Raw genomic sequence first — 14,204 nt, forward strand, 5'->3', positions numbered from 1 at the left:
TCTTTTGTACAAAATGAACAGAAAGAACAGAACAGAACATTGGTTTTGTTCGTTCTGTAACAATTATTCTAAGTCCAACGTTTGTTTGGATCGTACTTAAATGCTATGTTCCAAATGTTCGTTGTTTGATGACAATGTACGGACAACTTGCACAGTCATGGATAATGGGTCAAATTACTTTATTTTGGATCATATGACCCAATCCGTTCACTATTTTACATGTTTTAACAAGTTTATTATGGTTTTTTAACCAAATATGAATTCAATTGCGCAAATATATCTAAAATCATGGATTTTTGCCCTGAATATGAATTTAGAATTGGAATTTTGCCCTGAATATGGATCTCAATCTCTCTGGAGAGATCATCGTAGTAGCCAATCAAAGAAACCAAATGATGATGTCGAAGCTTGGACAACATCTGAATTTTAGTTTGAAACTCAGTGAGACCTTGCTCCGATATTGGATTTCTTCTTTTGATAGCAACGTTGGTGCCATCGTCAATCATTCCCTTGTAAACTTTGCCAAAGCTGCCTACACCGAGAAGCAGACCCTCATCAAACTTGTTGGTTGCATCCAATATCTCTTGGAAGGTGAATAAGCGCCCCAAATTTGAATTTGCCAAAGAGATTAAGCTGGCAGTTCTGGTCTTCTGAGAAGTAGTTGAAACTTTGCTCATGGTGTGTGAATTTTCATATAATGGCAATGGCAGTCACGAATGAGCATGGTGTTGCCTTTTCGATCTCAGAAAGGCAAAGCAACAGTAATACATAGCTATCAGCAGAATTGCCGCCAGACTGCCCACAATCTCTAAGAACGATTGTCAACTTCATCTTCTTCGGCTGTGAACCAGAATAAATGTCTCAGACAAAAAGCAGTCCATCCAAACTTCCAGCATCATTGTTGATCTTCATGATCTCTAAACCATTGAGAGCGGCATTGGCATTATCCAAAATAGTCGAATCAAGGCCAATGCTCACATTTATGCGAGTTGATCCAGGAGAGGTATTGGAAACAAAAACTGCACAATATGGTCTTCTTGGAGGGATCAAGACCAGTTGCCCCATAATCAAAATGGACATACACATTGAAGATGAGCTCATTCAAAGCATTGCTAATGATATCACAGAAGTGAAGCCGTATATAATACAAGAAGCTTGGATCAACGGGGAGAGACCATGTGATGTTGTAGTTGACATTTAAAACATTCGCGTTTGCCATTGCTTCAGCAGTGGCATATACCCAATTGGGTGCAATCTCCTTGGTGACCATCATTTCGTTGTTAATGGAGGTTGGATCCACATATGCAACAGTCACGAAGTTGTTAGAGAACATGTAAACCCTATCATTTTCCCAAGTTATTCATAATGTATCATTGATTGGGGTAATCTTAGGACCTCCCACATTGAGCCTGTAGACAGTCTCCAAGGCCAAATTGGACATACCACTGAAAGGGGAACCAACAGAGACCTGCTCAGCCGCATTTCGTTGATCTCTCCGGGGACCAGAGACGCATCGATCTCTCTGGCCAGCCGCATTTCGTCAAAGATTTTTCCACCGGCGAGGAACCAAACCCGGAGAAATGAGACAGATCCAACGACACTAGGGTTGGTGCTGAAGCTTGCAGAAGAAGGATCGTGAGAAAAAGAGGAAGAAGCGCAAACGAGGGGAGAAGTTTCTGGCACGCCCGTCGATGCACATTTTTTTTGTTCCCTCTGTTTCTGTTCTTTTTGTAACGGGGGGAGGGGTGGAGCCAAAATTACACATCAAAATGGACGCAGCGAAAGCGCGGAACGTCGTCCACCGCATCCAACGTTTGTTGAAAATTGACGTTCTCAGCGTGATTTTCGTCCGAATCACGCTGAGAGCGGCACATCAAACGTACCCTAAGTACACGAATTACTCTCAATCAGGTCTTGGGTCCCACACCTGACAGGCTCAGTCCCCAAGATAGAGGGTAATTAGATACTTAATGTACAAATATTTGTGCAATCACATTGCACCTGATCTTTTCACAACATTTGTGGTCCACAGGCCAGACCAATTAACTGATGGTCCTGCTCAATGTTGTCAGCATCGGTTTGTATCGTATAGTCAGAAAACCGGTACGATACTAACCTGAATCGCCTATTTTTTAATAAATTAAACAAAATACTTAAAGTTAATTTTTTAATATTTTTAATAATTCTAACACATGTCAGATTGACACAAAATGCTTTTTAATTGTTTTTTAGCTGATTAAGAACGATTCACTTGAGAATCGGTACCGTTGGCCAAACGATTCAGGGCCGAGCCTATACTGACAATTGTACTTTGGGCTGGTATGAGCTAGGCCTACATGACTAACTTGGTCAAGAACAGTATATGTTTCAGCAGTAGGGATGTCACCAGGTTGGGTTTGTATTTGATTTTTCGGCTTGAACCTAAATATCTGGGTATGGGCATAAAGTTGGTGAGTCAAATATTATTTGGGTTGACCCGAACCCCGACCCGAGTAATGTGCAAGTCAGGATTGAACTATGTGTTTTTGTTAGATATCCAACATAACCCAGCCTGACTCACACGCGTTCTTGCATATTTTTTTAAGTGAAAACATTTTTTTTTATAATCTTAGCTCACATTTCTGGTCTCATTTTCTTGACCTAATTAACCTAAACCCAAACCTAAATCTGATTGGCTGTTATTTGGGCAGGCTTCAGTGCAACTTTCTAGGTCGGATACCCGATCCATTGACATCCCTACCCAGTGCATCCATGTCTGCCAAATTGACAATTGAGATTAGGTCCCAACCAGCTTACTTAAGTACATCCAAATTACATCCATTTTATCAAATCCAAAAGTTTCAGCTCCAGTAGACCCAAATTACTACATTTTATTCAAATTCAATGCAGTATTAGGATCAAATGCAAGATTGATTTCTGATTAAAAGGTTCAGATCTGGTTCCTATACAATGGTGATTTCAGTGCATTTTGTGTGTTAAATGAGCCAGATCTATACTGATCACTGTCCAAATCAAAATTTCTAAGTCCCAACTGATTCAGTTTTCTGACCTAAATCTGATATATTCCCTAATTGGGCCCCATTTATCCCATCCATATCTAGGAAAACTGGATCTAGGATGGGTCCTACTAATTGAGTTCCTATATCGTCAATCCCCCAAATGAAACAAGGTAAGGATAAACAATTAGCGGTTATCCCAATGGTGCATTCCTGTAAAAACAAAGTAGGAAACTATTGTGAATAGATCCAAGATAACCTAATTTCTAGAAAAGTTTGTTTTTTTTTCTTTACAATTTTTATGCCAAATGTCCAAGATGACGAGACATCACAAGTTTGAAACCCACGAGTGGCGTCCTTTGCCATAAGGTTGAAGTTGAGTGTACTTCTCAATAGGTAGGGAGACCTTAAGGGTTTTAACAACCGGAGGCCACCCATGGTGCAGTTCGTGATGAGGGGTTTTCCCTTGGATTATCCAAAAAAAAAAAGAAAATAACTTTTATGCCAAAGGGAGATGACTTTGGAAAAGATCACTTGACAAAAAAAAGGGACATGTTTGGGTGAGCCCCACTCTCTTCCACTTAAAAGAAAGTTACTGTTGTGCCCTGCATTTTTTCAATAATGGTTCTTATTGTCCTAGACTGAGCCTTCGGAATGGGGCATGTGCAGTATTGAGCTCTACAGAGTGAAAAATGCATCGAGTGCAGAAATGTGCGGCATGCGTTGGCTTGATCGATGACGTGCGATGACAGCACGGCACACAATAAGCAACGATATCGACATTAGTGCATCGATATATGGCGGCATAGACGTGAAGCGTTGTTTGATTAAGCAGTGTCAGCGGATTAGATGATGTTGTCTTTGGAGATTTAGTTAAGGACCTCTTAGCTTGCAAGAGTTTTTCACGCATAGCGGTTGGACGCATGGGGGTGCACGTGAGTTAAGGCTAATCCCTCCAGAAATCAGCTTAGATAATTTCAACCGAGTATGGTGACTCGGGGCTAGGCGAGTGAATGCCTAGGCACCGATGAATGAGTCTGGGTGATGCTCTTTGTTATGGTCTTTAATCATCAACTGGTCTTTGAACTGGGGGCCGCAATGTCTTATTTCTTCAGTGACAAGGTTTTGTTATGTCATGCTCATGGAGTCGCAATACGCTCCATGGCATGCAAGGTTAAGGCAAATTTGTACCCCTTTTGGAAGTAATAGTTGGTATGGGACGACTATGTACTAAGCAACATGGACTAGATGAAATTTGCATTTGAAGATGCGCTTGATTAGCTTTCGCTAGGCAATTGCGCATGAGGTGATGCACAGGGCCAATAAAAATGATTCAGCACATGGGAAAGTGTTGGTGCGCGGTCTTTGATCATTGGGCTGGGCAGTCTGGCGCATCGCGGGTTTGCAAAAAATTCTATACCCGTGATAAATTAGCATCAGAGTAGAAAGATTTACGGAGACCTTGTTGTTCATTGTATGCGACACTGAAGAGGACAATGATGGTTTATCTTGGTTACGTAATTTTGCGTAACTGAAGTGTGGTTTATCGAGCATAGAAAGCAAGATATTGGCAGGTTGGTATAGGTCATCTTGTCGATAAGCAAAAGTGTAAGGTTGTTGTTCAGTTGGCTAAGGGGACGTGGATAAGCCAAAGATTCCTACCAGTTGTGTGTTAGGCTCGCAGGTAGAGCATGGCGTTTGCCTTGTGTATGCAGAGAATGTACATTGGATTCGTCTAGATGGATTTGCACCTTTGGGTATGGGAGACTCAACTAAACTTCTAGATTCTCTTTCAAGATTATGGGTTAGTAGAGTGCCCATGTTGAGGAGAATGTTCATTATTTTGGTTCAATGAGTTGGCAGTTTCTCTGTGGATTGTGTGTGTGAAAAAAGTTGTTGTTCTTGGCTCATCTATTTGGTTCCTGCGAGAACGTTTTGTTGACTCCGGATGAGAGTTGCAGCATATTGGCTCTGGATGAGAGTTGCAGTGTTGGGCCGTGTTACCCTTTATATGGACGAGTGCCTAGAAAAACGCTTTGAAGGACCACTTTGAAGTGATACGCAAGTAAGCGTCTCCCACTTGAAGACTAGTTTGAACTATTGAAAAACCACAAGTTGGTGTTTAAGGGGGTTGATATCCTTGTGGCACGCGTTGGTGGTCGTCTTTCTCTGTGAGGACCACGAAAGGCTTGGAATTTCCCTTGTTGGGGTTGGAAGGCACCCTAGCCATGAGCTTGAAGACAACAAGTTTGTCATGTGGGTGAGGATGACCTGCTTGTGTTTGTGATTGCACTGAGGTCCTACAAGCAAATAATGCTCGATATTGATAGAGTGAAAGACCATTGTCTAAGTGATTGAATGCGCGTTAAGGAATGAGACTTAGCATGTTAAAGATTGCGGCGATGATGAATAAAAACCAGAATAAGTTGAGTATGGTGAAGAAAATAAGCAAACCAAAGATGATTTAAAAGGGAAACCGACATATCAATTAAGACTATGTTCTTACCTGCACCGGCATTGTCAAGGACGACAATGGTTTGGGTGGGAAATAATGTCCCGGATTGAGCCTTCGGAATGGGGCATGTGCAATGCGGAGCTCTACAGAGTGAAAAATGCATCGAGTGCAGAAATGTGTGGCATGCATTGGCTTGATCGGTGACGTGCGGTGATAATACGACATGCGATAAGCAACAATATCAACGTTAGTGCATTGCTATGTGGTAGCATAGGCGTGGAGCGTTGTTTGATTAAGCAGTGTCAGCGGATCAGAGGATGTTGCCTTTGGAGATTTGGTTAAGGATCTCTCGGCTTGCAAGAGTTTTCTACGCGTAGTGGTTGGATGCATGGGGGTGTGTGTGGGTTAGGGCTAATTCCTCTAGAAATTACCTTAGGTGGTTCCAACTAAGTATAGTGACTCGGGACTAGGCGAGTGAATGCCTAAGCGCAGGCGAATACGTCTGAGTGGTGCTCTTCGCTATGTTGTTCAATCATCAACTGGTCTTCGGACTGGGGGTTGCAAGGTTTTGTTTCTTCAGTGGCGAGGTTTTGTTATGTCGTGCGCATAGAGTCGCAATACGCTCTATGGAACGTATGGCTAAGACAAGTTTGTGTCCCTTTCGAAAGCGATAGCTGGTATGGGACAACTATGGACTAAGCAGCATGAACTAAATAGAATTCGCATTTGAAGATGTGTTTGATCAACTTTTGCTAGGCAATTGCGCACGAGGTTGTGCTCAAGGCCAATGAAAATGATTCAACACATAGGAAAGTGTTGGTGTGCGGCCTTTGGTCGTTGGGCTGGCTAGACTGAGCTCTGACGCATCGTAGGTTTGCAAAAAATTATATGCCCATGACAGTTATATCCATAGTTCTTAAACAAGGCTCTTACTTTATTTCGCATATTACTCGTGTGTAGGTCCATCCATGTGGGCCCCAAAGGAGTTTGCCCTTGTGGGATGGGACCTAGGCGGTTGGCCTGCTCTCTAGGTTCAAATCCCATGGGCATCACCCCTTGCGCAAGCCAAAGCTTGGTGACTCATTTAGGGGAAGGAGTAAGGACAACGACTATAAGCATGGTAAACGAAGCCTGTGCTGCTAGGTCTCAGATCCTGTGGGTGGTTTCTCCGTGTAAATATCAAAAAAGAAAAAATCCAACCATATGGAGCCTACAAGGGCTTGACTCTTCTGGTAAGGGCAACTTGTATCAAGTTTGCGAGACGTCATAACTTCAAAACTCATGGATGCTGAGTGTACTTTTCGATGGATGGGTGAGACCTTAAGGGTTTTGGAGGCCTACCAACGTACCATTAATTATGGTATGGTTTTCCCTTCGCCTAGCCAAAAAAGAAAAGCCTAACCACATGGGGAGACTCAGTCAGGGGCCACTCAATTTGGGTTGAATCTTGGGCACAATGTGCGGTGAAGGTCCAACTCAATCCCTTGACCATTTACCTTCATTGAGTCAAACTAAGCCCACTTGGAACCACTTGAAATACAGGATCTAGGCAAGAGTCGACTGGCTTGAGTCAGCTCAATGGATTTACATGAGTCAACCCATGTCTAAACTCGCTGAACCTACTTGATTGGCTTGAATTAGCACTGCTTAGGCTTAGGACTCCAACAACTGAACATTACAACCAATTCAGATCGGACGCCCAATCGGGTCCGATCCGTTTAGTCAGATTCCATACTATAAGTGGCATCTGAGTAATAACATTGTTTCTAAAACTGACGTACATTCCAAATCTGAGTACATGTAAACGTTATATCCTACTAGCTATTTAAGCTATTGGATCTTGATTCAGTTTTAACTCTTTCTATTTGAATCTGAATCAGAATCCAAATCCAATCATGTATAATCCAATTAGACCAGAACAGATTCGGACCCGTGTACATCCCTAATCATGGTTTTTGGATGCTTTTCATGGCTGACCCGGTCCGCTCTCATCATGGACCTCCTCTACCCAAGACCCGCAGGTGGTCCAAATCCAAAAGAGAATGGACCTGGGTATGGACACGAGAGTCATTCCAAAAATCACCAATTGACATAAATGGCAATCGAAATTTCTTTTTATTTTTTTGCCAAAAGTAAAAAAGCCAACGGTAACAATTTAGATAAGGACGCTTCTTGTTGTAGATGGGCCCAACCCTCCTTCAAAATTAACAAAGATTTTATGACTTTCCTTTACTGCTTGGCATCATGCTTCTGTGGCAAAACAGGACTCTTCCCGCAATTCCCTCAATTTCTGGAAACCCAATCTCGCTATTCCATCCCTCTCTCTTTCTATATAAGCATCACCCATGCCTCCTCTGCGAAAACTACACTTTTTTTTTCTTTGATTCTGGGCCTCTGACATGATGGGTCCTCTTCATTCTGCTCCAAACAAGGATTTTGCATTGTGGGTGTCTGTGTTTCTTCTTGTGTTCTTGGTTTTTGTGGGTGTTCATGGGTACCCACGTGAGGATTTGATACATAGATTGCCAGGACAGCCAGAAGTTGGCTTCAGGCAGTTTGGTGGGTATGTGACAGTAGATGAGAAGGCGGGGAGGAGTCTCTTTTACTACTTCGTTGAGGCAGAGCACCATGCTCATCATAAGCCCTTAACTCTTTGGTTGAATGGAGGTATTCTGTTCCTCTGTTTATGGTTTCAATCTTTTTTCTTTTTTGGAATTGAATTAGCTAATAGGATGTGTTTCTGAGTTTCATCCTTGTGGTGATGTGGAGTTAACATTTAGCATTTGTTTTCTGTTGGTTTAGAGAACATTGAATTGAGGATTCAGTTTCATGGTTGTTCATGATTCCTCATCTTTTTTTTGTGTTTTTTGGGTAATGGAGTAAATCAGTTGAAGGCTTTTTGGATGTTAAAGAAACAAAAAATCTGTGAATCTGTGAATTAGTATAAGGCTGAATTCTCTCTTCATGATATGAATTTTCAGTTTGTAGCTAAAAATTTAGAAGTTTTTATCTTTGATTATTTTATAACAAGCAATATACTTCGGCTATTCTTCTTCTGGTTATGAATTGGATGTCTCTGAACTTTCAGGTGACGGATAATATTAGGGCCTTAGGGGATTTGAAGTAAAGTCGATTTTTCATCTGCTTAGCTTTTTGCTTTGTTTTACTGTTCCCAACTTTTTTTTCTTTTTTTCTTGAGAGATTGTTTTACTGTTCCCATCACTCTTTGGTTCTCCAGTATAAAAGGTTATCGTGTCAACTATCTGGACCACTAGATGCACTCGGTCTAGTAGGTTCATTATATGAATATTTTACTGTTAGCTTCTGTTCTTGTCTTATTAATTACTTTTTTGCTATACTGTCACTCATGTTTTTCTTGTCACCTTTCAGCCTTGTTGGTATTAATGTATTAGTTTAGTGACTACAACAACAACAACAACAACTACGCCTTCATCCCAAAACAATTGGGGTCGGCGATATGAACCAAAAAAGAAAATCATTCTGGGTCTTCCACATGAATCCTTCTCCTCCAATCATTTCTATCCAATGCCATGTCCTCGGTGAGGTTCAAAGCATTCATATCTTTTCCTATCACCTCCATCCATGTCTTCCTAGGCCTACCCCGACCTCTTTTAACTAATATATTTTCCCATTTCTCCATCCTTCTAACTGGAGCATCATTAGGCCTTCGCCGAATATGTCCAAACCACCGTAAACGATTCTCTCTCATTTTATTTTCAATGGGCCTTGGTATTAACATATTAGTCTAGTGACTATGTATTCAAAATATTTTGGATGTTATTCCTTGCCTCCTCAAATATAGAAATACTCCGGACGTACACAAGTAGCCATCTTTTCGCTTCCATCGTTTTTGACTTATAGTGACAAATTGAGAGGGTCTTGGCCAGGTAATTTCTCATCTAGTCCCAAATGTTGCAACCTGCATACCATTGTTTCAGTGTTGTATCGCTTTTATAACGACACAATCCTGAAAAAATTGTGATATTTCAAAATATCCCCTATGTTGAACATATTGTGTTTTTATTATGATATTATTGTGTTATTAACACAATATTCACATATATATATATGTTCTTATATATTTACATATATTTTCTTATATATTTTTAAATTTTAAATATGCCGATATTTTCTCAAGATTTTCCCAAAAAACATTTTGTTTTTAATTTATCATGAGATGTTACTTTGCCAAGAAAATCCTAATAACAAGAATTGAAATTTGTGTTTATTTGGTTGGCTCATTCAGGTCTTGCAAGATTAGACTTAAATCCATTTAGCTTTCTTTAACTTTTCCAACCATCTTTTAGATCAGACTAGCAGAGTGGCTAGGAGACATAATGACTCTGTAAGATGTAAAAGATAGAGCACAATTGACTCAATAAGTTAAGTTGACCAAGTCCTCTTAAGTTTTTTTATTCTTTGCTTTTTTTTTTGTTTTTAGTGTTTCACCAAATCATGGATTGACTTTTCTCTAAATGTATACTTTTGACACCATGGTTAACTTTCCTATGCAAAGCCTGCTAGTTGAAGGTTTAATCAATTGACTTTTTTTTATATTTCTGTGAATGATCTACAAATGGTCATCTTTTATATGTACACAAGAAATTTAGTATTAAGGATTTGTTCATATTTTTATAGCGTGATAGTAGTAGCATCTTTCCAGCAGCTTAAGTAACCTTATTGGTTTCTAGAAATTAACTCCAGTAATAATGTGCATGTGTATAGCAGCTGAATCGGTAGAATTGATTATGTTAATTTTAGGTATCTCAGATTTGAATCCATTGGGGACCATTCCCTAGCTTGGCTATCTAAAACACTTTATGGGATGATGTAGAATTTTCTCCATCATGTCATTGAAGTATTCAGCCTTCAATCAATTTCAATAAGTTCATGTTTTCATTCTTTATGAAGATCTTGCATTAAATGATTAGACAAAAAGTGATTTTGATTGTGTTCACATTTTTTTCCATTCGTTAGAAAGATCTTGCATACCAGAAGGGATTTTGGTTGTGTTATCTAGTAAAGGAACATAACTTCAAACCCCCACACCAAGAAAAAAAAAGTCACATATGCACATCATGTGTAGTGGCATGTGACTTCTAAAAGAATAATTTGGGTGTATTCATTCTCTTATTTGCATCTTAGAATCTAATGATTTCATAATCACATCAAAATGACTGTTTGGCTTTTTTGTGATCAGGCCCTGGTTGTTCCTCAATTGGAGGTGGCGGTTTCACAGAATTGGGCCCATTTTTTCCCAGAGGAGATGGTCGTGGCCTCCGAAAAAATCCCAAATCATGGAACAAAGGTTATAAATTCTAGTAAATAATCCAGAAATATGCACCTATTGAAGTCAGTACCAAAGCTTTTCTAGTTCATTCTCATTGAGCTGCTCAATATGTGGCAATAAGACTAATATGCAGTGCAGCCATCATTAGTTATTGTCACACATTTAGCTTACCAAATAGATAATTTATGACCTGTGCATTTTTCACAATTTCTTCATGGAAGATTAGTGATTTTAATTCAGATATAGATGGTCTTGTTATTGTTGGAGATTCTTCTCTATTACTCTTTGTCATATATTAAATATATTGCAATTTATTACAGCCTCTAATCTCCTTTTTGTTGAATCTCCTGCTGGAGTGGGATGGTCATACTCAAATACGAGTTCTAATTATAACTGTGGAGATGCATCTGCTGGTAAGAAATATCTAAAAGATCAAAATAAGAAATTGTAATTTTTTTTATTGGTATATGTGGTTAATAACTTTTGCCAATTATGAAGCTTATGTGCTTCATACTTCCACTAGGAAGATCTAGACTTTGATCTGACTGCATCTTCCATTTGTCTTTTTTAGCTTCGGACATGCACAAATTCTTGTTGGGATGGTATGAGAAATTTCCAGAGTACAAATCAAGAGCTTTGTTACTAATGGGAGAAAGCTATGCAGGTCTTGAAAACTATAAATTTATAGTCTATGTGATGTGATTCTGTTTCTTGATCAGTTTCTCACTTATGACTACTTGTAGGGCACTACATACCTCAGTTGGCAAGTGTTCTGCTACGCCACAATAGACATTCATCTGGGTTCAAGTTCAACCTCAAGGGTTTAGCTGTAAGTTAACCAGTCTCATTGACATAGCATACAGTACCAATCAATGAACACATTGCAAGCCATAACAGAATTGCCAAATATACTGATCTCCCCTGAGCCGATAAGTATTTGGCATTTGGTTTGACCTGGCATGAGCTCATATTTTCAATCAAGTTGGCAATGCCAAATTTTGTATATAAAGGTTGGTCTTCTGAATTTAACTTCAATTTTTTAAATTTTGGTTTCTTTCTGATTATGTAGATCGGCAATCCCCTTCTCAATCTGGCAGTAGACACTGCTGCTACTTATGAATATTTTTGGTCCCATGGGTTGATTTCTGAAGAGACTGGTTCAATCATCAAGAAAGAATGTGATTTCAGTAACTACACAGACAGTAATAACAATCTTTCATCTTCTTGCAAAAAAGCAACTGATGATGCAGACACAGAAGTTAGTGACTATATCAACAACTATGATGTCATACTAGATGTCTGCTATCCATCTATTGTTGAGCAAGAACTTCGTCTGCGAAAATGGGTATGTTTGATTCATTTTGTTTAATATGCTAATTTTTTGTCATTATTCAACACTATGATTGAATTTTGGGCAATATGACGACTATGTCATTGAGATTGTAATAATTATCAATGTTCAACAGGTCACTAAGATCAGTGTAGGGGTTGATGTGTGCATGACATATGAAAGACGCTTCTATTTTAATCTTCCAGAAGTTCAAGAAGCTCTTCATGCAAACAGAACTAAATTGCCATATAGTTGGAGCATGTGCAGTGGGTAAGTACTGTTGATGGACTTAAATCATCCATGATAGTTTTAGGGCATGTTTGCAATGCCCTGTTCCTGGATTTTCTCAAGATCATATGATTGTAAATCACAATCACAACACTTTCTCATGGCCAGTGAAACATGAGGAAAGTACAAGTGATTGTGATTGCCAGCTGACTGTTCCAAATTGCTGCTTAAGTTGACCCAGTGACATGAGAATCAACTGAGTTCATTTCTTATCGCTTGGGACACATCTGATTCCTTTTTCATGGCACGTGTTTTGAACTTATCTTGACACAGAATTTTGTGCCAGTACAATGTTGGAACTGTTATACTAGTCATCTGTACTCTTGGTCTCTGGTTTCATGATTGATTATCCAAATCTTGCAATAGTTAAACATAAATAAAGAAGTTTTGTAGCTTCATCTGTATGTTAAAGTTTGAGAATGCACCTTCCATTTCTTTGACATTGTTAATAGACAGTTCTTATTCCCCATCATGCTAATTCAGAATCCCGGAAAGACTGATTTTTTTTATTGTAAAGAAAAGCTATTCTTAATTTAATATTACAGATTATAGTATTTAATACAAACCACTAAGAAAACTTTCTAGATTGTAGACTTTCAAATGGCATTTTTGGTGCATCTTGAAAATTCATTTCATAAATTACCAAGAGTTCTTTGTCATTATTGACCCTCTAATTTTTTAACCACAGTATAGAACTTGTGTGATTCAATCTGCACTTTCATCATCACCAGTCATTTGCTTTAAATTCAAATGGTAGAATTCATACTGATTCTTTCTTTCTTGTCTAGAATCCTGAATTACAGTGATACAGACTCAAGTATTAGCATTCTTCCCGTGCTCAAAACAATCATCAAACATCGTATACCTGTGTGGATATTCAGGTGCTCATAAAAATTAACTACCAAGATCCTTCTTCTGTTAGTCCATCAAGGAAATGGACTTCTCTTACTAGTTGTATTGGATTGCAGTGGTGACCAGGACTCTGTTGTGCCTCTATTGGGTTCACGAGCACTCACACGTGAGCTAGCTGCTGATTTAGGCTTCAGTATAACAGTCCCATATGGTGCTTGGTTTTACAAGGGGCAGGTATTTCCCCCTTATCTATTAAATGGTCCATTGTCTTGCTTAAACATTCTTATTTCTGTATATGATTGTATTTGACGCCAACAGGTTGCAGCTAAAAATTCAATTGGATTAAAATGTTCACTTTTTAATGCCTTGTTTGTCCTTTGTTGTCTGTTTACCTGATTTTTAGGAAATAAAAAAGTAAAGAGATGAACCTAGAAAACTCTGTATTAGGCTATTAGCACTTGTGACTGTCGTTGCACTTTGATTACAATAATACATTGTCATCTTGGTACAATATCTATTCCCTTGTTTAGTTCTCTCTCTCCCTCTCATTATAATTTTCACATTGAATTTTTTTTACCGCTTTTTTGTTATATTTTAGCCTTTGTTTTTGGAAAGGAAAAATTAAAAAGAAATGAACCTAGAAAACTTGGGATTATCAGTTTGCGGTTGCATTTGATTGCAATGATGCATAACTGTTATCTTGGTTCAAAATCTATGCTTTGTTGAGTGCTAATTATGAATCTCTCTCAACAGGTTGGTGGATGGGCAACTGAATATGGGAACTTGTTGACCTTTGCAACTGTTAGAGGTGCATCCCACATGGTACCATTTGCTCAACCAGCAAGGGCACTTGCCCTCTTCAAGGCTTTTGTGTCAAATAAAAGGCTGCCAAACGCTACCCATCCTTCCATTGACTAAAGACAGAGACAGAAGGGAACCCTTCTTTCATTCATTGTTTGAACTTGATAATGC

At 39.1% G+C, this 14,204-nt stretch overlaps 1 protein-coding gene across 1 annotated transcript; it reads left to right on the forward strand.

The window, feature by feature from the left end:
- The first annotated feature begins 398 nt into the window (after positions 1 to 398).
- LOC149817281 (serine carboxypeptidase-like 42) lies at positions 399 to 14,204 on the forward strand. Its single transcript, XM_089987058.1, has 12 exons — positions 399 to 591; positions 662 to 710; positions 7,940 to 8,118; positions 10,673 to 10,780; positions 11,083 to 11,175; positions 11,334 to 11,426; positions 11,506 to 11,591; positions 11,832 to 12,107; positions 12,229 to 12,362; positions 13,169 to 13,261; positions 13,349 to 13,466; positions 13,986 to 14,204. Exons 1-12 carry the CDS (start codon positions 399 to 401, stop codon positions 14,148 to 14,150), a joined length of 1,587 nt encoding a protein of 528 aa, XP_089843184.1. The 3' UTR covers positions 14,151 to 14,204.

Source organism: Nuphar pumila, chromosome 14 (assembly GCF_984573655.1).
Source record: "Nuphar pumila chromosome 14, dmNupPumi1.hap1.1, whole genome shotgun sequence".
In the NCBI taxonomy this organism is placed as follows: domain Eukaryota; kingdom Viridiplantae; phylum Streptophyta; class Magnoliopsida; order Nymphaeales; family Nymphaeaceae; genus Nuphar; species Nuphar pumila.

Excerpts from the sequence above, each read along its gene's own strand:
- LOC149817281 (XM_089987058.1), top strand. The coding sequence starts at position 399 with ATGTCGAAGCTTGGACAACATCTGAATTTTAGTTTGAAACTCAGTGAG. Across the intron at positions 11,176-11,333 it reads CTGTGGAGATGCATCTGCTG|CTTCGGACATGCACAAATTC; the intron begins GTAAGAAATATC and ends TGTCTTTTTTAG. Across the intron at positions 11,427-11,505 it reads AATGGGAGAAAGCTATGCAG|GGCACTACATACCTCAGTTG; the intron begins GTCTTGAAAACT and ends GACTACTTGTAG.